This window comes from Rutilus rutilus, assembly GCF_951802725.1.
Source record: "Rutilus rutilus genome assembly, chromosome: 25".
NCBI lineage: Eukaryota > Metazoa > Chordata > Actinopteri > Cypriniformes > Leuciscidae > Rutilus > Rutilus rutilus.
Window position 1 is genome coordinate 7,093,005 of NC_140229.1, and position 21,501 is coordinate 7,114,505.

At 38.0% G+C, this 21,501-nt stretch overlaps 1 protein-coding gene across 12 annotated transcripts in view; it reads right to left on the reverse strand.

Annotated features, from left to right (window-relative positions):
- Positions 1-2,377: 2,377 nt before the first annotated feature.
- gramd1ba (GRAM domain containing 1Ba) overlaps positions 2,378-21,501 on the reverse strand; it is a 68,496-nt gene continuing 49,372 nt past the window's right edge. For 9 of the 12 annotated variants that reach the window (XM_084400733.1, XM_084400730.1, XM_084400725.1 and 6 more), the window contains 17 exons: positions 20,626-20,646; positions 14,512-14,596; positions 14,130-14,233; positions 13,841-13,936; positions 13,688-13,768; positions 13,472-13,587; positions 11,996-12,149; positions 11,599-11,791; positions 11,374-11,520; positions 10,132-10,247; positions 9,872-10,014; positions 9,639-9,742; positions 9,235-9,426; positions 9,018-9,108; positions 8,345-8,452; positions 7,815-7,935; positions 2,378-6,229 (listed from right to left, as the gene is read on the reverse strand). In XM_084400733.1, coding sequence (XP_084256859.1) covers positions 6,140-6,229; positions 7,815-7,935; positions 8,345-8,452; positions 9,018-9,108; positions 9,235-9,426; positions 9,639-9,742; positions 9,872-10,014; positions 10,132-10,247; positions 11,374-11,520; positions 11,599-11,791; positions 11,996-12,149; positions 13,472-13,587; positions 13,688-13,768; positions 13,841-13,936; positions 14,130-14,233; positions 14,512-14,596; positions 20,626-20,646 — 1,962 coding nt within the window. In that variant the 3' untranslated portion in view covers positions 2,378-6,139. Of the gene's footprint in view, positions 6,230-6,322; positions 6,392-7,814; positions 7,936-8,344; positions 8,453-9,017; positions 9,109-9,234; positions 9,427-9,638; positions 9,743-9,871; positions 10,015-10,131; positions 10,248-11,373; positions 11,521-11,598; positions 11,792-11,995; positions 12,150-13,471; positions 13,588-13,687; positions 13,769-13,840; positions 13,937-14,129; positions 14,234-14,511; positions 14,597-20,625; positions 20,647-21,501 lie in introns of all 12 variants that reach the window. The other 3 variants (XM_084400731.1, XM_084400726.1, XM_084400732.1) reach the window with 2 other exon arrangements.

Genomic DNA, 21,501 nt, shown 5'->3' on the forward strand with positions numbered 1-21,501 from the left:
GTAGGTCTAGCTCTGTATACTTCTATGGCATCTCTGTTGAAGAGTAGGTTAAAGGCATGCAGGGTAGGTGATTTGTTCCAGACATTTTTTTTGTTATGCTTGCTGGTTGAAAGTCTTTTCACATCCTGATAACAATCACTAATTTTAATTTAAGTGGTCTAAATGTGTGTATATATACATGAAGAGTTCAGATGCAAAAGCCTCTAAGTGCCATCTGAAATTTTCTTCTAGGATGATAATTAAGTTCAGTAATTTCACTTAAATGGCAATGAAAATGACCTATTAATTGTCATTTAAGTGGAATTGCTGAACTTCCACTATATATATATATATATATATATATATATATATATATATATATATATATATAGTGGAATTTGGAAGTGCTTCTGATTGGCTCGTGCTGTGGCGTTGAAAGAACCAATCGGTGTTCGTTAGAGTGTCATGCCTGAACTTTGTGTGTATATATATATATATATATATATATATATACACACAACTTTGTTAGAGTGTCATGCCTGAACTTTGTGTGTATATATATATATATATACACACAAAGTTCAGGCATGACACTCTAACGAACACCGATTGGTTCTTTCAACGCCACAGCACGAGCCAATCAGAAGCACTTCCAAATCCACATAATCATTTATATATCTTACTACAGCCTGTACCGGTACACTGCGCTATATGAAAGCATATGCAATCCCTCCTCCTCTCCAGCGCCACCTGTAGAGATCTGCTATGGGGTTCTACCATTTCTTGCAGCAGCATTTCCTTTGTTTGTCATTTATGACTATTCTGAACAATTTGCTCAGCAGCAGCAGCAGCAGCAGCGTAGCAGATCTCGTCCGCCAAAATCAAGCCTATGTACTGTATATTCCATGCTCTATGCCAATAAATGCTGTTGAAATGTATCCATGTCAACGTATGTATTTTCATATCTGCGCATCTGCTCGTGCAGACATCACACATCATCAGTGTTTCATGCGATTCAGAGTTTGAGTTTCAAACAATGAGCTTATGCTGCGTTCACACCATGTAACTTGGAAGAGATAGAAACCCACGACGCTTGGAGCGGTTCGTGACTCAGATTTATGTGTTTCAATGGCAACACTATCAACGCCGAAATGAATCTGCAGCAGTCAGGTGCTACAGGTCAGTGCTCTTTAAGTTGTTTATGTTCACTATTATTGTAATGTTATGTGCTTTGAGATATGAGGTACTGTTTAACGCCCGCTCTCTTGTGGTGCTTTTGTTTGCTTTGCTCCCTGCTGTATACAGTGTTTTGAAAGAGGCATGGATTTGGAGACGCTCTGAACGGAGGGTGGGATCTTATGCTTTAAAGCTTGCTATTGGCCTCTCTGAAAATTGCCTAGCCTATACCTTTAAGTGGATTTACTTATTATAGAGATAACAAAAGTTATCATGAGCATTGTAATGTTTGAAGTAGACGTCATAAATGTCAGTAGAGTGAGAAGGTTTTAAAATGAGCTGTTCATTCATTAATCCATAAGATCTTACCTTTCATGCTGTGGAAATACAAACCGTGCACAATGAGCACGGCGCTGAGAAGGGGCGGGGCTACATACGGTTTATTACTGTGTTCTGTGTTTGAAAGACACTAATTTTAGTTACTGGGTAACATAATTATTTGGAGGTGAATTATGGATAATGAAAACCTTATTAATTTATTCCTAAATGAATTAGATTCTCACCTTTGGTTATAAATTACAATTAGACATTTACTAAAGCTTGAGACTTACCTCAGTGTTGTTTTACACAGAAATGCTTTATCATCTGACTGTATCATCAGCAACCTTGCTTTGTTCTGTGCAACAAATATGGGTAATTTTGTTTGAGTCCCAGAGGAATTATACTCCCTGAAAAACGGAGATTAATTGGAGCATTCAGAAGAACGGTGTCCAAGTAGAGCATATGTCTCTAAATGAGTGGTTACTGAAATTGAATTTCTATGCTATATCTTCGAAATTATTCTTTGTAATTTACAATTTTAATAATTAGAAAAAGAAAGAAAAAATGTGGTAAGGGAGTAACACTTTAGGATAAATATCTAAAATGTAGAGTTAATTTGGGTAAATTAGGACACTTTTGACATTGTGGTAACTGTCAAAAGTAGCCCAGTTTACGGATTGTTGCTAATAAACAAGCAGTGCACTATCTGCTAACAGCCACAAGGTGAAGACAAACACTTACAGAATTCAAGCAATAAAATGACAGTCCATTTGATATAATTTGATTGTCTTCCACATTTCAATGTATGTGAAATAAGTCTCCAAATGATGTCTGTTAAAAATAATAAAAATAAAAGTTAAAATGCAGAAAATGTAGTAAGTAATAACAAATGCCGTGGAAATCATCTTCAAATACTTTTATTCATTCCGCCTATTTCTTGACAACACAAATTTTGTTATATTTTTTTTCTGAACGTTTCTCAGGGATCCCACAGTGCAACCAGCGCATGTAGGATGTGCACAGTACACAACATATACATACATTGCAGTAACACATGTATATACATTTTGTAAAGAAATTTTTAAATAATAATAAAAAAGCATTTTAAAACTCAATGTTGTAATTAAAATACATAATCATTTTTTTAATAACCACTGTTTTTCTACCTCAGTGTTTTGCTCCTAACATTGACATGCCCTAAAAAAAAAAAAACATCATAATATGAATTTCCAATTCACCTGGACCAGAACAGTCATGGCCAAAGGGAAGCAACCATCCTGTCAGAGCACACAGGCTACAGTAGAAATAACACTGTTCACAGAACTTGCAAAATGCTGAAAGAAAAGAACTGCAAAATGCTGAAAAAAATTTGTTTAGGGCCTGACAGTGAGCAATGTGGCAGAACAAGTGTGGCTTCCCAATGCTTGACATCTAAAGTCTTTACACCGTCTAAATCACCCGTGCTTCAAAAAAACGTCCAAATAAAGGATCGTCTTTCAGCTAGAAAATACATTCTCATAGACGTTCATGTGCAGTTTCAGTGATACTTACTCTACTTGAACACACATCGCACATTAAATACTGCATATTGGTTTAATGACTATGAGGATGAATACAGACATAAATTCTGTAGTCCCTGTTCTGGATTGATTTTTAGGAACATAATCATAATGAAAAATACATTTTGTGGGTGGACCATTCTTGAGAGCTAACTGATCCTTTAGCATAAACAGTGCAAGCTGATCACTATGACCTGCAGATGCTATATTTAGTCTAGTAATGTTTCCTAATTGCCCTTGTTGCTTAAAATAGGATAAAGGGTCCGTCAATAAAGCCAACAGGGCAATGCATAGGCTCCAAAAGACATGTGTCCAGCATCTCACAAGACTATGATCTAGCTCTAAGGACAAAATGACCATCTACATGCCTTGAACAAATGGGACTGGTTCATAGTGACCAGATTAGACCAGTCCATCTGAGACCGTTTCACATCTGTCACATGTTAAGCCATCAAGCTCTCTGTCTCTAGTATTTTCATCAGTTCATAGATTGTTCTTAACAATGCCATACATGGGACTTAAAACAAGCTGATTCCATAGGAGATTCCATAGGACTCTTGAGTTGTATAATAAGTGGGGGGAAAAACCCACCTGATAATTAAATATACAAATCAGAACCGTCTTTAGATTGTGGAATTGCTGCTTAGAAATAGATAAATTCCAGTAAACACATTTCTAATTCTAGATTTTGGCCTTTTGGAACTATTCTTGATGGGAAACAGGATCAGGAAATAAAACAAGACTTGAATCCGTGTCGCCCACGTGAGCACCAAAATTCACTATCGCTAGAGGCCAATCTAGGACCGCAGCTCCAACTAGAAATACATTTCCCACTTGTGTGTGAGAGAGTTTGTATCTGGCACCTCAAGAGGTTACAGTTAATTTGAACTTTATCATGAGGTTGAACGTTTATTATATTGCCAAATATTCAGATTACCGATCAGTTTCTTTTTGAAAATTCAAGCATAACCTGGATTTTTCACAGTTTAGTCTTAACAAACCCACTGCTGGTCTCTCTTTAGAATGCATCAAGAAAAAAGTCTGTCCAGCTCCACTACACTAATAAAGCCACGTTAAATACTTTCTCAAAACAATGTGCATCTCTCACCCGTCCAGCAGCTGGTTCAGCGTCAAAACACAAAGACAACATACAACATGGAAAACAATTCATGAAGTGGCTTTAAAATCAAAGCTTGGCAATATGAAGTCGTTTACAGCTGCCCTCTGGATATAAATGAACCCTGAGGGAGAAAAGAAACACATTCATGTGACAGTAACTCATTCACATTTGAATGGATGCCATTGGCTGGAGTGGACCTGCTGTAGTTAACCAGTAATATACCACAACCATTACACATGAGAGGTTTGGTTGACCACAGGCTTGATGGCTGCATCCCAGTTGTCATACTACACCTCATAATAGTGCACTGAGGTGATGTATTTTTGTAGGCCAACCCAGAATTTGGCACCACACTGGTTGCCTTGTCAAAAAAAAAGGATTTTAGCTCTGACCAACGAAAATGTTACATTTCAATCTTCATAAATGAACAACTTTTATACATTTTGAAGTCTAAATACAATCAAAATCTAAAGTTAGGCTATAAACGACCTACACCACAGTCGCATGACTTCAACGTCATCATCACTAAGCTTCCGATAACTCTTGCAGCCTTTACTTAAACATTTTAAGATTAGCTTTCATGTTCGGTGTGATGATGTTGACGTCCCGACAACCCTTTGTAGTCCCATTTAGCCACTTGTTAGCCAGCGACTTCTTTAAGACAAGTAAAAGCTTTAAACAAAACTCACAAGGGGATATTACTGATGTATTTTTCATTGTAGAATACTTGAGCTCGAGTTTAACCCAAAACCCATTTAGCCAAATGCTAACTTGTTTCAAGGCCTACAAAAATATGCCACTGATGCACTACACTATTAGCATAAATAAGTGTGTGCCGCCTATCATTGATCAGCCAAACAAATAGTCCCGCCCCAAACTCTAGCCATTGGTTGCCGTGCCAAGCTGGTTGAGATGTTTTGATAGCACCACAGAGCCACAGTATTTCACTTTTCAGGCAAATAATCCTTTGGATAGTTGACTCTTCACATTAAAAGAGCAAAGATGACTGAAAAATCACCTTTCAAATAATAATGTCCTGAATTTTGCATCCATACCAACTTGTGCACAACAACAGCGCATGTAAGAGTGATTCGAGCGCTTGAATAGAAAGGCCCACACCTGCCAAACACATCCATCCGCGCTCACGGTAAAAGGAGTAAACTTTGAAAAGCCTGTACGCTCAACTGTGCGCAAGATGGAGCGGAACATGGAAAATGAAGTCTGCCAGGGCCTCAACCATGTCCTAACTGTATGTCTAAAAGTATTTTTATTGTGTAGTTAGTATGAACACTGGAATGCAGCCAGTGACGCTCAGTAGATGATTCTACCCTGGCTCTTTTGCCAACGCAAATCAATCAATCAGACGAAGTCATTTCGAACAGAGGAGGATAAACCAGTTGCATATAGTTGATGTACCATGGCGCAAGCTATCAAGGAACCAGCCTTGATTCTCCATGGAAGCCTGTTACAAATGACCTCTGGCAACAAATATAGCTCTACATAGAAATTATATATTTTCATGTCTATCATAATATCATTCAATTCCATATTTTGTTGTTTTTTTATAAATAAATGTGTACATGTCCACATAACACTTGTTTATAGTAACTCCATATTTTCTTTAACTGGTCCCAGACTCCAAAAGGTTTAAAAAAGGGATGCTCAAGTTTTCCGAGTGTTTAAACCAGAGAGTCGGTGTCAGTTTTTGCAGTGACAGTTGAGTTGTTTTAGCCCTGGGTGAACAGACCGATTTCACCATCATTCCTCCGAACTGCATTTTGGCTCTAAAGACGGAGAAATGAAAGTACTGGGTTTCCTTCAGTGTCTGCTGTCAGAAAGGCCTCACAGTGCTGTAGCCAGACTGCGAGTGTGAGAACCGCTCAGTCAGTGCCGCCCACTTACAATGCCCCGCCCCCATCCAAGCTCATCTGATCGCTTACGTGTGGAGATGTTCATTATATTCGCTGAACCGGGACTCTGTTCGTCAGTGATAGCGACTTCTCCTTTCTTCACTGTCTGAATCATAGTCTTTTAACCCGATACCTTTCTGTAGTTTCATTAGAGACTCTTTCATCTGTAAACACACAAATGTATCATTGAAATCCTGCAGTGATTGCAGTTCAAAGGAATAGTTCACCCAAAAGATTTGGAATATAATCATACGAACCAATTTCATGATGCTTTTGCATCCTTTTCAAGAGCAACAAGTAAAGTTCTTTTCTCCTTTTGTGTTCCACTAAAGAAAGCAAGTCATATGGATTTACAATGACATGAAAATAAGTAAATGATGACAGAGTTTTCATTTTGGTTGAACTATCCCTTTGAGTTCCTTTCTTCCTTATAGAGTGGTGCAGGGATGACATCATGAACCCGGAAGACTAATGGTGATTTCGTGAAGATTTTCCTATGGGGTTTTTCAATTTATGGCAAACATAACTTGACGATACTTGAAATTTTGTTCTACAACATAAATTACACACACTCACACCCCAAACTGTCTTATCTAGTTACTTATTAGAAACATACACTTCAAAATGTGTGTAAAATAATGACAAATGTTTTTGAAACAAAAAAGCTTGTTGAATTGCACTACTTGAAAAAATGTGGATTGCATTAACCTTGCTTGCATTTGAATGCATTGTATTTTCAGGGCTTGCATTTTTATGGGCTGAAACTCAACATGGTTGTATATTTAAGCTGTAAATATTTCAATTCAAAACATTTCACACACGTTTTCATTATTAAAAATTCAATAATCCATATTCACCTTCCAGATTTCACTTCCAAAATATTCATTCTGTTTTAAAATGCAACCTATAATATTCGACAGGCAATTTTCGGTCCATTTTATTGGAGCTTTACAAATTCGCTTCCACAAATTCAGTAGGAATATCAGTAGATTGCCGATTGATAATCTCCATAGCTGTTAGTCAGCCTCACCAGCAGGGGGCGCAAGCGGCTGTTGATGAAGAAAACTATAGAGCAACGGGATGAGATAGTCATTCATTCATAAAAACGGATTTACAGAAATGGAGCAAGCGTTAAGTATTGTGATGATTATCAGGGCCAGTATATATTAAGATATTTAAGTCTTCACAGTTATTTTTGCACATGTAAGCACTGAATTTGTGGAAGCGAATTTGTAAAGTGAAATAAAATGGACCGAAAATTGCCTGTTGAATATTATAGGTTGTATTTTTAAACAGAATGAATATTTTGGAAGTGAAATCTGAAAGGTTAACATGGATTAAGGAGTTTTTATTAATGAAAATGTGTGTGAAATGTTTTGAATTTAAATATTCACAGCTTAAACATACAACCATGTTGAATTTCAGCCCATAAAAATGCATGCAGGGTTAATGCAATGCATATTTTTTTCCAGTAGTGCAATTCAACAAGCTTTTTTGTTTCGAAAACATTTGTCATTATTTTACTTCCATAGCTATGGGTGTGTGTAATTCACATTGTAGAACAAAATGTCAAAGCATCGTCAAGTTATATAGCACAGGCATCCCATAGGAAAATCTCAAGGGAACCAGTGACGAATTAGTCTTCCGGGTTTTGACGTCATCCCTGGACCACTCTATTGTTTAATACTGTTTATTATTTCTTAATAGGATACAGCTATGAAATTCAAACTTTACTTTACTTGATCGTACCTCATCTAACAACAGCACAGATGACTTTATTATTTCTCTCCATTTCTCCAGCTCGTTTTCATGGTAACGCTGCATAGACTCCAAAAGTTGAGCCCATTCAATCTGTGTTTGCGGAAGTTTACTGCAACACACACACACACACACACACACAGAGTGAAAAACATTCCTCGTGCAAATATCATTCATGTGTTCATATGCAGCAAAAATCAGTCTCTTAATCAGTATTTCTTTTTTTTAAGACTTGAAAAGCAAATCTTTTTCAGAGAATATATACTGAATTAGGTTTATTTTTCTTGCCACATTGGCATTTTTTCTTGCATAAACCTTACTACAGATAAACTTCCATCTTATGCAATACTGCTTGTTGTAAGTGTTTTTACATTTTTACCTAAAAACTAAACAAAAATACATATTAATACAATATTTATTTTACAGTGTGCTAACAGTTACCTGCCAACGTAGGTGTTTTGAAAAACCTCACATTCCTTCTCATAAAAATAACAAATCAACACATTCAAGGGTCTAGTTACCTTTCCGGAGACCTGAGACCCTGCCATGAGGTCAAACTCTGGGCTGTGTATTCCAGCATCCATAGCTTATAAAACAGCATCATGTTTAAAAAGACCAGCAGCACCAGACTGAGGAACGGAAGAGAACAAACCCAGATCAGCTCATGAACCGCTCTATATCAGCTACATCAAATAAAACACAGCGGCTGAAAATGTTGACAGCATTTATACGTTCATACAGATGAAAACATTGAATACCTTACACAAATCCTGCAGGATGCAATGAAAACAGGAGAGAGAAAAGAGATGAAGCCAAAGAAAAACAGACCATAATGAATTCCTGCTGACCAACAATGTGAGTAACTTGAACAGTAACTCTGAAACATGAGGGGGAAAAAAACATTTTATCCTCTAATAATGTAACATAGTGTGAGTGACTGACAAAGTTAGAAGATTGAAAACAGACCAAAGTAGACACTGAATGAAACATGCAGTGAGGACATTAAAGTGGCCTATTCTACACTTTTGTGCCATGTTAGAAAATGTAAACATCAAATTATTTTATTTGAAGAAATGTCAATCTGGGTTTGCTAAAATGAGCAATTTGGGAGAAAAGAAGTGGAGAAAATAAGCTTCATTTTCGAGTTTAATTCCTGTGATGTCTAGGTTTTCATTTCTCATTGAGAATACCCACACAGAGCTGATGATGAGCAGGAGTTTGGAAACGCTGTAGAGAGCCAGGCCTTCAGATCTGTGGTCCGGGATGTGTCTGGTCTGTGTGGATCCTGAGACAGCAGATACATTATACTCAATGAACACAGGAAAACACCTAAAAATGCAACCAAAACTATATTCCTGCCCAAGTACAGTTCATTAAAGTATCTCAGGAGGAGACTTGGCTGATGTCACACCTGCCACATGTTTGATGCGACGGATGACACTCTTCTCATCCTCAGGTGTGGTGACGGGGCTGAGCGCCTCGTCCTGCTGCCTCATGTGTGTCATGGGCCGCTTCCTCCGCCTCACTGGAGCTGTGTGTAACGCTTTGGATCTGGGAGACTGTTTGTGAGGTTCAGAAAGCACCAGCTTACTCAACTCTAGCTCTAAACACAGCAAAGAGAGAAACAGAGATTATTTTCATCTTTATTCTTTTTATCCAGTTCTCTGCATTTTTTATTTTAATTTGTTATTTTATTTTATTATAGGCTATATTATATGTATTTCAATTTTATCTTAAACTTTTACTCTGAATGTAAATTAAATATTTAATGTTCAAAATTAATATTTAATTTTCATTAATTTTTTTAAAACTTACCTAAATACCTAAAATATTCATCCAGGCCACTCCAGAAGTTTCTCTCAATGAAGCCCTTGACCAATCCCCACGGCTGCTTCTTGTAGCGCAGTTCAGCTGATACTCTTTTAGATTCATAAGCAAAAACCATTGTATTCCTCTTACATGCTACAAAATTTGTTGTTTTTTGTATAGCACCAAGCAATACACATTATAATGATATTTATTGGATTAAAATAGAGCGCAGACTTTACCTCAGACGGCACTTGTTCTTGGCGACCCTGGTGAGCATGTAGCGGTTGAGCGTGTAAAAGTAATCGTGATATGGGACATCGTGAGCAATCACCTCTGCGTCGATGATGTAGCACTCGCTCACTTGACTGGCCTTGTGCAAAGTCTAACAAGAAAAACAAAGAAACTAAAGCTTTTCATAGCATCATCATGAAGACAAAAACTACATGAAACATGCCCCAGAGACTGTACGAGGCTTGTTTATCTCCTCTGGTGAGCTCACCTGTGTCTCTGTGACTGTGGCCGTCTTTGGGGCCAGTGGGTTGGAGAGGGCGATGGTGTACCTGATCTCTCTGGTCTGACCAGTGTCCTCTTTCCTCCAGGGGTGATAGACCACATCTGCAAAAGAAAGACAGAGAGAAAGAAGGTGAAAATCAATAATAGTTAGATATATAAACAGATAGATAAACAGATAGTCAGATAGATAGATAGGGACAGACAGACAGAGAGATAGATAGATAGATAGATAGATAGATAGATAGATAGATAGATAGATAGATAGATAGATAGATAGATAGATAGATAGATAGATAGATAGATAGGGATAGACAGACATATATATAGGGATAGACAGACAGACAGATAGATAGATAGATAAAGAGGAACAGACAGACACAGACAGACAGATAGATAAATAGGGATAGACAGACATATATATAGGGATAGACAGACAGATAGATAGATAAAGAGGAACAGACAGACAGACAGATAGATGGATAGATGGATAGATAGATAGATAGATAGATAGATAGATAGATAGATAGATAGATAGATAGATAGATAGATAGATAGATAGATAGATAGATAGATAGATAGATAGATAGATAGACAGACAGACAGACAGATAGATAGATAGAGATAGACAGACATATATAGGGATAGACAGACAGATAGATAGATAGATAAAGAGGAACAGGCAAACAGACAGACAGATAGACAGACAGACAGACAGACAGACAGACAGACAGACAGATAGATAGATAGATAGATAGATAGATAGATAGATAGATAGATAGATAGATAGATAGATAGATAGATAGATAGATAGATAGATAGATAGATAGATAGATAGATAGATAGATAGATAAAGAGGAACAGGCAAACAGACAGACAGACAGATAGATAGATAGATAGATAGATAGATAGATAGATAGATAGATAGATAGATAGATAGATAGATAGATAGATAGATAGATAGATAGATAGATAGATAGATAGATAGATAGATAGAGAGGGATAGACAGACAGACAGACAGTTAGATAGATAGATAGATAGATAGATAGATAGATAGATAGATAGATAGATAGAGATAGACAGACAGACAGACAGACAGACATATAGATAGATAGATAGATAGAGACAGACAGATAGATAAATAGGGATAGATAGAGAAAGACATATAGATAGAGAGGGATAGACAGACAGACAAATAGATAGATAGATAGCCAGCCAAAATTGCTCAACCTGAGAAGCGCCTCTGCTCCAGAAACTCTCTCATGAACTGGGATTCAGTGAAGAGGATGTCGTGCAGTTTTTCCACACTGAACATATACACTTCATTAATGTACAGTTTCCCATTCAGATCTTCCTGGAAGGCCTGCACTTCCCCAGCTGAGAAAACACACACGCACAGAAACAGTCAGACTAAAGTTGTGGTACAGTACATAGAAATTGATTTTGCATACACACCTTCATCGTGTGTTTCTGAGGAGTCGCTCAGTTCAGTGGGGAGGTCCTCGTTGTCGTTGAAATCGAGGGAGGGGGATGGAGCGGGAACATGGGCAGAGCCACTGGTCTCTGACAGCATGTTTTCAGGTAAAGGCAGGGGCAGGAGGTCTTCTGGGACGCAGCCAGTAAAGTCCTCCACTGGGGGCACATCAAACTACAAGGATAGAAAGATTGATTATGAACATTTTGAATTAATAAAATATCAATTTGCAGTGCTAACATTATGCTGTACTGGTCAGGTATGGCCATCTTAACCATTTATGTCATGTATAAATTACCATTAATAAACAATTCTGCAGTGTATTTCCACTGTAACACAGTTACTGTATGTGTTTTGTGAAGGTGGCCCAGTTCTTACATTGACCGGAGCGTCTGTGCTGTCTGTGGAATTGAGACTGCTATTGAGGAAAACCTTCCTGTGGAGCTGAGGGCTGATGTCCATTTTGGCGTCTTGGGTTTTGGGACAGTTGTCAATGGCCTCGTTGTCTTCAGCGGGAATCTCCTCACAGTACCTGCACCAGGGAGAGGGGCAACAGCTGCAGGTCAAGATTACCAGCTCGGGCAGCAAAACAGACCCTCTACCACTGATAGCAATAAGACGGATTGATAGACAGTGGGAGAAAAGGAGAAGTGACGATGTCTACAGCAAATCAATGATAATTTGCCATCTGAATATTGGATGTGATGGACTGATGTATATCTGATTGGGCAGTCTTCAGTGTCACACAGGCCTTCAGAAATCATTCTAATATGCTGATTTGGAGATCCAGAAATGTTTCTAATTAATATCAATGTTAAAAATAGTTGTGCTTATTGTTTTTGTGGAAACTGTGACACTTTTTTTCAGGATTCTTTGATAAAAAAGAAAGGAAAAGACAGCATTTATTTGAAGTAGAAATCTTTTGTAACATTATAAAAAAATGTACTGCCACTTTTAATTAATAATTAGGGGTGTAACGATACCCTCATGTCACGATTTGATACATATCACGATACTGAATTCACGATACAATATTATTGTGATAATCCAAGACATGGTAAAAGGTTAACAAAAAATGGACTGTTGATTAAAATGCTAAATTTAATATTACAAGGTGGATGTAAATGAATAGGCTTGGACTTGATGAAACCCAATGCACAGGACAATGGAAACTCCAGAATAAAAATATTGATGATTCTGAAGCTGAAAATACAGAATTATTTTAGACGAATATGCTTGCACTGTGTCACTGACTAGATATATTTAAAATAATGTAGGCTACTTTTTACTGGTAACATTTGGCATTATCATGACCCACAGATATTCCCCCATTGCATTATTATACATTATATTCAACATTATATATATTAGTTTAATGTAGTACTGACACTAAAACTCTGAGAACTTATTTTGGGTGAATAATACACAATACAGATTGTCACCCTCCACGATACATATTGTTGCAGTTTTGTATTGCGATATTTTGTGCCACCCCTATTAATAATGCAGCTTTGCTGAATACATTTTTTTTTTCAAAAACAAAACTGGTTTGGATTGGCTGTATCTGATTGGGACTATATCAGTGTATCTGAATGGGTGTATTTTGTTCTAAAATGGCTTCTTGAGTTTAGACCTAAAAAAAGACTAAATCTGTAAATCTGAGTGTACTAGAAGCAGGGAAAGGGGCACAAAACCACTATTGTGACTAAACAAAATACCCCCAATACCAGATATTCCTAAACTTGCAATTGAAAATCTGTCTAACAAAATCTAACAAAGCTGTGAGAGAGGGTGTAGATTTGTAAATTCTGAATCACCTAAATGATTCAACATTCAGGATGGGGGAAGACTCACCCCATGGTGTTGAAGTCGTCATCAGGAGGTACATAATCTTCATCGTCACTGGTCAGACCCAGTTCATTCCCATAACACTGATGGACAAAATGCCACAGCTCTTTGGGACACAATGGCTAGATAAATATGAGAGACATAGAGACTTTGTGGGCTAACATGGCCACCAAACATTTGTTTTCAAAGGATCACTGGGAATAATGACATATCTTGTCGAACCTTTTCTAGAAGAGCATTCTGCCAGAGTCTGAACATCATCATGTACGTCCGATCTCTCGCCCCGAATGAGGTAAAAAAGTGCTAAAGGAGAATATGCAAATGTTTAGTATGTACGACAGAGTTTGGTGCACAAAGTCAAAGACCTCTGTTTACCTTTTCATTGTCAGTGCACAGCTGGATGGCGTTGGGGATGAGTCTAGCCGTTTTCTCCTTCGTCATGGAACAAACATCTTTCAACTTCACGGTCAGCTAAACACACACAGACATAGAGAGATGACGACACAAACTCAACAAACCTGCTGAAGCAACAGAGTACATTCACTGGATATCCGTTTTTTCAGAGCTAAAAAGAGAGGCAGAAATGTCAATTCTGTGCAGAATACGCCGTTTCTCCTCACAGCTGTGCGAGAAAATCAGAGATGATAGTAATATTTCAACTCACCAGCGTTTCCCAGCGGAATATGTTGCTATAGAAACAGATCCAGTTTTCGGAGAGGTAGAGGCGGCCCTGCAGGAGGATATCTCTCTGCAGGGCACAGGAGTAGTCTGTCAGGATGAGGTGAGAGGTCAGAGTTCAAAGGTCATGGATGTTAAGATGCATCCTCCACTTTCATACATGAAACCTTTCCATGTTTTATATTGTTTACAATCAAACACTAAAAATATAACAGGCAAATCACTAGCATTTTTGGGCTAACCAAATCAACAACAACAAATCAATGCAGTCATTTCAGGTTGTATGGTAAATGATAACATGTATGCTACTAGACGGCTAATTATATTGTAGCTGCCTTCAGTATGTAAAGATCAAACGTAAGACTCACCAACAATGAGGCGCTCCGTGTCGGGCAGCTGCTTGAAGAGCTTCCTGAAGTCTTCATTTCGTTGCTTGTATGTGGGGCTCAAAACCTGAGTGACAAGAGGAGAGAGAGAATGAGACCAGCTATGTACAGTACAGATAAACACAAACATCCACACAGAGACAGTTAAAACACTCAGCATTCTTAAGAAGGAACAAAGACCTCACACATTGTTTTTTTGGGAGAAAAACTGTAAAAGGGTCATTCTACAAAACGGGTGCCATTTGTATCCCCATATATACAGACACAACTGTTTGTCTTACCTACAAAAAAAACAACCTGTAACCCTGTTCCCACCCCTGTAAATGCAATAAAACCTAGAATGTTCTCTTCATTCTCTTTCTATATATTGTTTGATTTTAGAAGAAAGAATTAATTTTAAAATTATATTATAAAGGCTTTTTGTGTCCCCAGCATATTTTCTCTTTTAACAGCAGCTCAGTACATCAAAATACATAAATAAATAAATAAATAAATAAATAAATAAATAAATATATATATATATATATATATATATATATATATATATATATTATTTTTTTTTTTTTAAATAAAAAACCTTAAAAAATATACCTGGTTTACCATTGTATAGTAGAAACGTGAAACATGGAAAATGGAAAGAAATATCAGCATTAAATTCTCAAATGAATTTGTAAAGATGTCACCCTGTTTCCATTAACACTTTCTGTGGGAATAAATATATAGGAAATTTTGATTTTAGTTTTGCATAATGCAGTTTATTAACCCTAAAACACATTATCTGTCTGATTAAATGTTCAATATTTTACAAAAATGTACAACAATCACTTTAGCAGTCTGGAAAAGGCAGTGTAACTAACTAACTAACTAAATATATATATATATATATATATCGATCTACATCAAGGTACACAACTGAATGTATGAAAACTACTGCAGTCCCTCAAATCATTGCATTCACAGCAAAATGCATGGCAGATCCGTAAGCGCACAGTAGTAAAACTGTAGTCTCTCCACTGAAACATAATGAGATGCTCATGATCTAACATCAACAAAGCCAAACTAAAAAGGGAGACAACTCCCTTCTCATCTGCTCTCTGATTGGTTGCTTACAGCAGGAACACTCTCTAAATCCCAGTCCATCCAATCACGCAGGGGCACTTCAGGCTGTTGGACTGCCTCCCAGTCGTAGAGCCAATCAGAGTCTGCATCAAAGCTGAGGACTTCCATCGCTCTTGTCCGTTTGAGGAGACGTTCCCACTTATTGTGTCAGCTCCTGATGGTGGTGCAATGCTTCACGATATGCAGGTTGAGCTCAATACCAGCTTCAGCAGGCCATGCTCTGAAATGACCTGGAGTAACCTCTGCACCCCTCCTTTGGCATTACTGGGCTTGTTTATTAAGTAGTGCAGCCTGAGTCTCAGCACCTAAACACCAGCCAAACAATCCTCCACATGCGGCAGGAAAACTCCTCACATTGATAAGAGACACATATCAATCTTGACAATGAAAACGGAGCACGGTTTCCTCAGGAAATGAGTTTAACTTTTAACAAGACACAGAGGACTGTTAGTGGTCTGCTTTGAAAGGCTGTGACAAAACAATCTTTTTGTTTGAGGGTTTATGCCCGCTGATCCACCAAATTTACAAAATACAAGAAACAGTTCCAGATCCAGCCAGAAACTCTGAGGTACGTTGCCACTTTACAATATTTTAGATTCAAAGGGTTCATGAAGGTTTTCAATTACAGTTATCTGATGAAAACATACATTTAGGATATTGCATATCCTAAGTGTTTTTCCATAAGAAAAACTAAATCGTCCAAGAACTATCCCAAGGCAAACATCTCTTTAAGTGTTTGATTTCTTGAGGAATCCCCAAAAAACATCCACCTGTTAAAAAATGCAGGGTTTCTCTTCAGATAAAAAAAAAATTCTTTCAAAATTCTTTCTTTAGCATGGATAAAAATAGTCCAAATACAAGCATTAATATCCGTGCAAGTCAAGATTAGTTCATCTGCGTCACGTCCCTTTTAGTATATCTTCCTGGAGGATGTAAAATGTGTCTCATTTAATCTCACAGAGAGACTCTCTTGAGCTGAAGCAGCCCTTTACTACGACAGGAAAGAGTTCTCACTAAGACTTTCTACAAAACATTTCTGCCAAGAGGAATGGGAGGGGCCTGAGAGAATGTTTGTGTGTGAGAAAGAGGGAAGAGGAGCTAGGGAAGCCAGCTGGCCAATAGAATGCAAAGAAGAAGAGAGAGGAGGGGCTGTGCCAGATGTAGTGAGCTCTTTGCTTCAGGCTGTACATTTTTCTCACTCATGATCGAAGAGCTGGGAGATTTATATGCTTTTCCTAGGACTGTCATTACACCCCCACCCCAGGTCAAACTTGATTCAATGTCTCTCCGGAAATGTTACAAAGAAACTTTATACTCCTGTGACAGCTGCTGTTGCTAGTTTCCTGAAGCCCCTGATGGGTTCGGTTGCCTGAACAAGACACTTCAGCTTCCACAAATTTGTTTTATTGCGAAACTAGCAAAAGCAGCAGTTTTGTTTTTTTTATGAAGTGGGAGAAAGAGATCAAAAAGTTGGAGAAAGTAGAGGACATAGAGATAAAAAGTGTTTGAGAGAATCACGGAGGCCCCCATTGTGCACAAGTCATTTTATGGTGTTAGTGTTGAGGCAAGGCCAAGGACAACGCCTCAGTCTTCCTTCTCTCCTTCGTTCTTGCACTCTAACGGGGTGAACAAACTCTAGTTAACTTCCTGGGCTGGAGGAAGGGGGGATGTTGAGGGGATGCCAAATGGGTGAATCATCTCTCTCTCTCTGGCCTCTCCTCCAATCCCCTCTCAAGCAAAACATCTGAGGCCACTGTTGAGCCAGACACATTGTTCAGCTCAGGAGCAAGACTCTCGGTAGAACCATCTCTTTTCTTTGGAAGTCCTGAGGAAGTCTACTTTTTGTACAATAAAACATGTTGGCACTACATGTCTGGTTGCCCAATGTTAAATCTAGGTCCTATTGGTAAATATGAGGGAAAAAATATATTTCATTTAAAATATTTACAAAAATATAACCATTAGTTGAAGTAGAATTATAGAAGAAAATGGGTAGCGCTTTATTTTACAGTCCTATTCCCCACGTACATACTATGCACTTATTATAGTAATTTCAATAACTGGGTAGTAACTAGGTACTAATCCTGAACCTACCCCTAAACCTAACCTTAACCCATAGTTACCTTTTACTACCCTGTACTTTCTTAGGTAAGTACACTGTAAGTGCACGTACTGTAAAATAAATTGCAACCAGAAAATGCATGAGAAATAAATGACATATTTTTTCATTTCCCTACATTTGCCATGATTAATGGCACCACTACAAATTACAAATTAAAACAGAATAACACCATATTCCCATTCATCCTGTACTTTAGGCTATCTCCTAACTTTTCACTCCTCTAGCTTAACATTTTGTGGCGTTTTTTCCTTCCTACACTTACTCACTTGTTCACGTTTAAAGCTTAAGACATTAATGTATGATTTTCTGTAAAGCTTCTTTGAAACAACATGGCTTGTAAATGCGCTATACAAATAAAAATGGCTTGACTGTCCCTGTGACCGTGACGGGGAATGTGATTATTTACAGTCTTCTCCTTTACTGTCTGTATTTAGAATGTTTACAGCTGCCATCTTACAACTGAGCATATTATTCAACAGCTTGCGGATATCTGCCCACCCAAGAAAAACTAAAATGAGCAAAGTATACAATTTTCTGATAAGCTCACACTTGGAGAGAGTCCCAGCATCATTGTTTCCTGCTGGTCTTTATAAACACACTGTTATCTCCACACAGACGCTGGTGTCCACACATTGGTTTTCCTCTGTTTATGGAGTCATGCAGAAGCATCATGCCCATTTAGACTTCCCCCGCAGAGTCCTGTTTGGTAAACCCGCACCCACACTACTTAACAGAACACCCGACCCGTTATCCGACAGCAACACTAATTGAATTCCATTCCCGACCCGTTTGACAGAGACCGTGACCCAAACTGCACCCACGTTAAAATGCGGTCGTCTCTCCTGAAACTCTGCAGTTTATATGTGGCTGTTTGTCCTCCTAGCAGCATAAAAAAATAAATAATAATAATTCAAATTCTGAATAGACAACATACAGAAAGCGAGCAAAGTTGTAAAGTACTTAAATTCAGCACGATTGGCAATAATGCTCAACGCTACAAACTGCGTTGTAAATATAAAGGCTTTGACAGTCTTCACAGTGTGAACATAAATATGCATACTGGGAACTTTTCAAAGCAGCTGCCTATCAGCGTGTACCGAATTGATTTGAATAATGGATAATGGACTCCCAACCTAAACACCAAATGACAATGTAAATGTTATTCCACCCGTTACATCATATTAACGGTTCACCAATCGGGTACCCGCCCAAGGGCAGGACTCTGTACCTCCCTCAGATTTTTTGTGAATTTTAATTATATGAAAGATGTAATGAAAGTGACATATGAAGGCAAAGGGGAGTAGTGAGTAGTGAACACACACACACTGCAAACCGTGGACACACACTCAGTCATTTTGCTGAGGCACTCGGGGAGTGATTGGGGGTTAGGTGATATGATTGATAAGGGCAAATGGAGGGAATTTGTCCAGGACACCGTGGTTACACCCCTACTCTTAATGAGATCCTCGGTTTAACGTCTCATCCAGAGGATGGTGCTTGTTACAGTATAGTGTCCCCATGACTAAACTGGGGCATTAGGACTAGAGGTCTGCATGGGATGGATTTCTCAGTCCCGCTCCTGCCCGCTACCGCAATATTTCATACCGTTCCCAGCCGAAACTTTCATGTTTTTTCCCGTTCCCGCTCGCAAAAGCCCGTAGGAAGTTGTCTATGCTGATTTTTCAGTCCCAGTCTGGTTAGATTCTGTCTCGTTCTGGTATCTAAAGGTTCTTTTTTTTCCAATTTCTACACACAATACTTAAGATCTCCAGCTACAGACTTCTTCATGCTGTTATTATTAGATAATTATATTTTGCTGGAGCCCACAAGTAATTTCTTTCTCCTGCATTTATCAGTAACTTCCCTGCCGCATTCACACTCAGCAATTCAAAACTTGTCCCACGGCGTACTCTGTTGTGTCGGGTCCCGTGGGATTGCAGACCTCTAATTTGGACCCACACAGGCCACAGGGTGAGCCTCACTAAAACTTCTTCCAGCAGCAACCTAGTGTTTTCAGGAGGTCTCCCATCCAGGTACTGACCAAGCTCAACACAGCTTAGCGTCAGTGGGCAACCAGTCTTGGGCTACAGGGTGATATGGTTGTGGTTATGGCAGTAAAAAAAAAAAAAAAAATTATATATATATATATATATATATAAATATAAAATTTTTATAATATGGGAACTTTTATGGGAAGAAAAAAGAGTCCAGCAATCTCACTGGATTTCAGAAAAGAGTTTCAGAAGAGATCTCAAAATCAAATCAAAAGTCTGAGATTTCAATGTGAACCAATGATCTGTGCTATACTATATATTTTAGATGTAGTATGTTTGAGCAGTAACAGTGGCACAGCCTGATCATGACAGAAATGGAAACACTGTTTCAGAGAAAGAACACTGCGCTCTTTGTTCTGACGTTCTACAGTGCACTTTCATCAGAGTGGCCCAGAGGTTATGACCGACAATAACACATTGACAAAACATCACAAAGGCACTTGTAAAATGATGAAAAATGTCATGAAGTACTAGCTGACTTGAAAATAAAAATGGATTCTTTCCCACAGGAAAACAAATGTCAGGCCAACCATTCAGCCTTACAGAAGAAAGAGGTAATAATTTCCTACATGAAATGTCTGTGAAGGCAGTTTAACTCTGGCAAGCAACACCCTCAGAGATTCACATGACATTGACATAGCATGCAGATGAGCAATAAAAAAATATTGAAATAATGAAAAACAAAATCCAGTTCCTAAAGAACCCCAACCTGCCAATATTGTACACAATATTGTATCAACACACGACATTCAACATCAAAAGTAATGAAGAATAAAACTTCTTTCTTTTTTTTTTACTTACGTTATACCAGCTTTGACTTTTCTGTGAGTTTGAAGAATCCGATTTTGATGGTAGAAGAAACAAAAGAGGAAGAGATAAACATTAGAGTGAGTTTTTAAGGGTCCTGGGTGATTCAAATATACACAAACACTTATATTTGGCTATATACAAATCACACACACAAACACAGACACACATATGTTTTATGGGGACATTCCATAGACATAATTATTTTTATATTGTAGGCTACATGAACTGTATATTCTATGCCCTAACCCATCCCATCACAGAAAACTTTCTGCATTTTTACATTTTCAAAAGACATTATTTAATATGATTTATAAGCAGTTTTCCTCATGAGTACCAAAACATTTCCATTTTAGCTATGATTTGTCATGTAGGATACACCTGAACCTTCAACCCCAGAAAATGCATACATTTCTATCTATCTATCTATATCCATCCATCCATCCATCTATCCATCCATGAATGTTTGATCAGCACAGGTATAAGTATATCATAAACAAGGAATTATGGGAAGGTTCTGTTTGTGTATAGAATCTTTCATCTGTGCTTGTATCATAGCACAGTCGCAAAACACAAAGCTACCACAAGGGGGCAGTCTCTACACTAAATTAAACTCTTGTTGTTAAACATTGCCAAATGTATAATGCATTTTATAGAGGACAGGACAGATCTATAAAACCACAACTATCCTAAAAGTGTCTTAACAGAGATTGTGATACAAGTTTATGGTTCATATACACAAATATGAAGACCTAAAAGAATGGAGAAAGTAGTGTAATGCGAGCATTGGACAGATCTTTTCACACACACTGGGACTCTACAGTACTCTACTGTGGTTTCTTCTCAAAGGATGGGTCTGAGCTCAAGGGC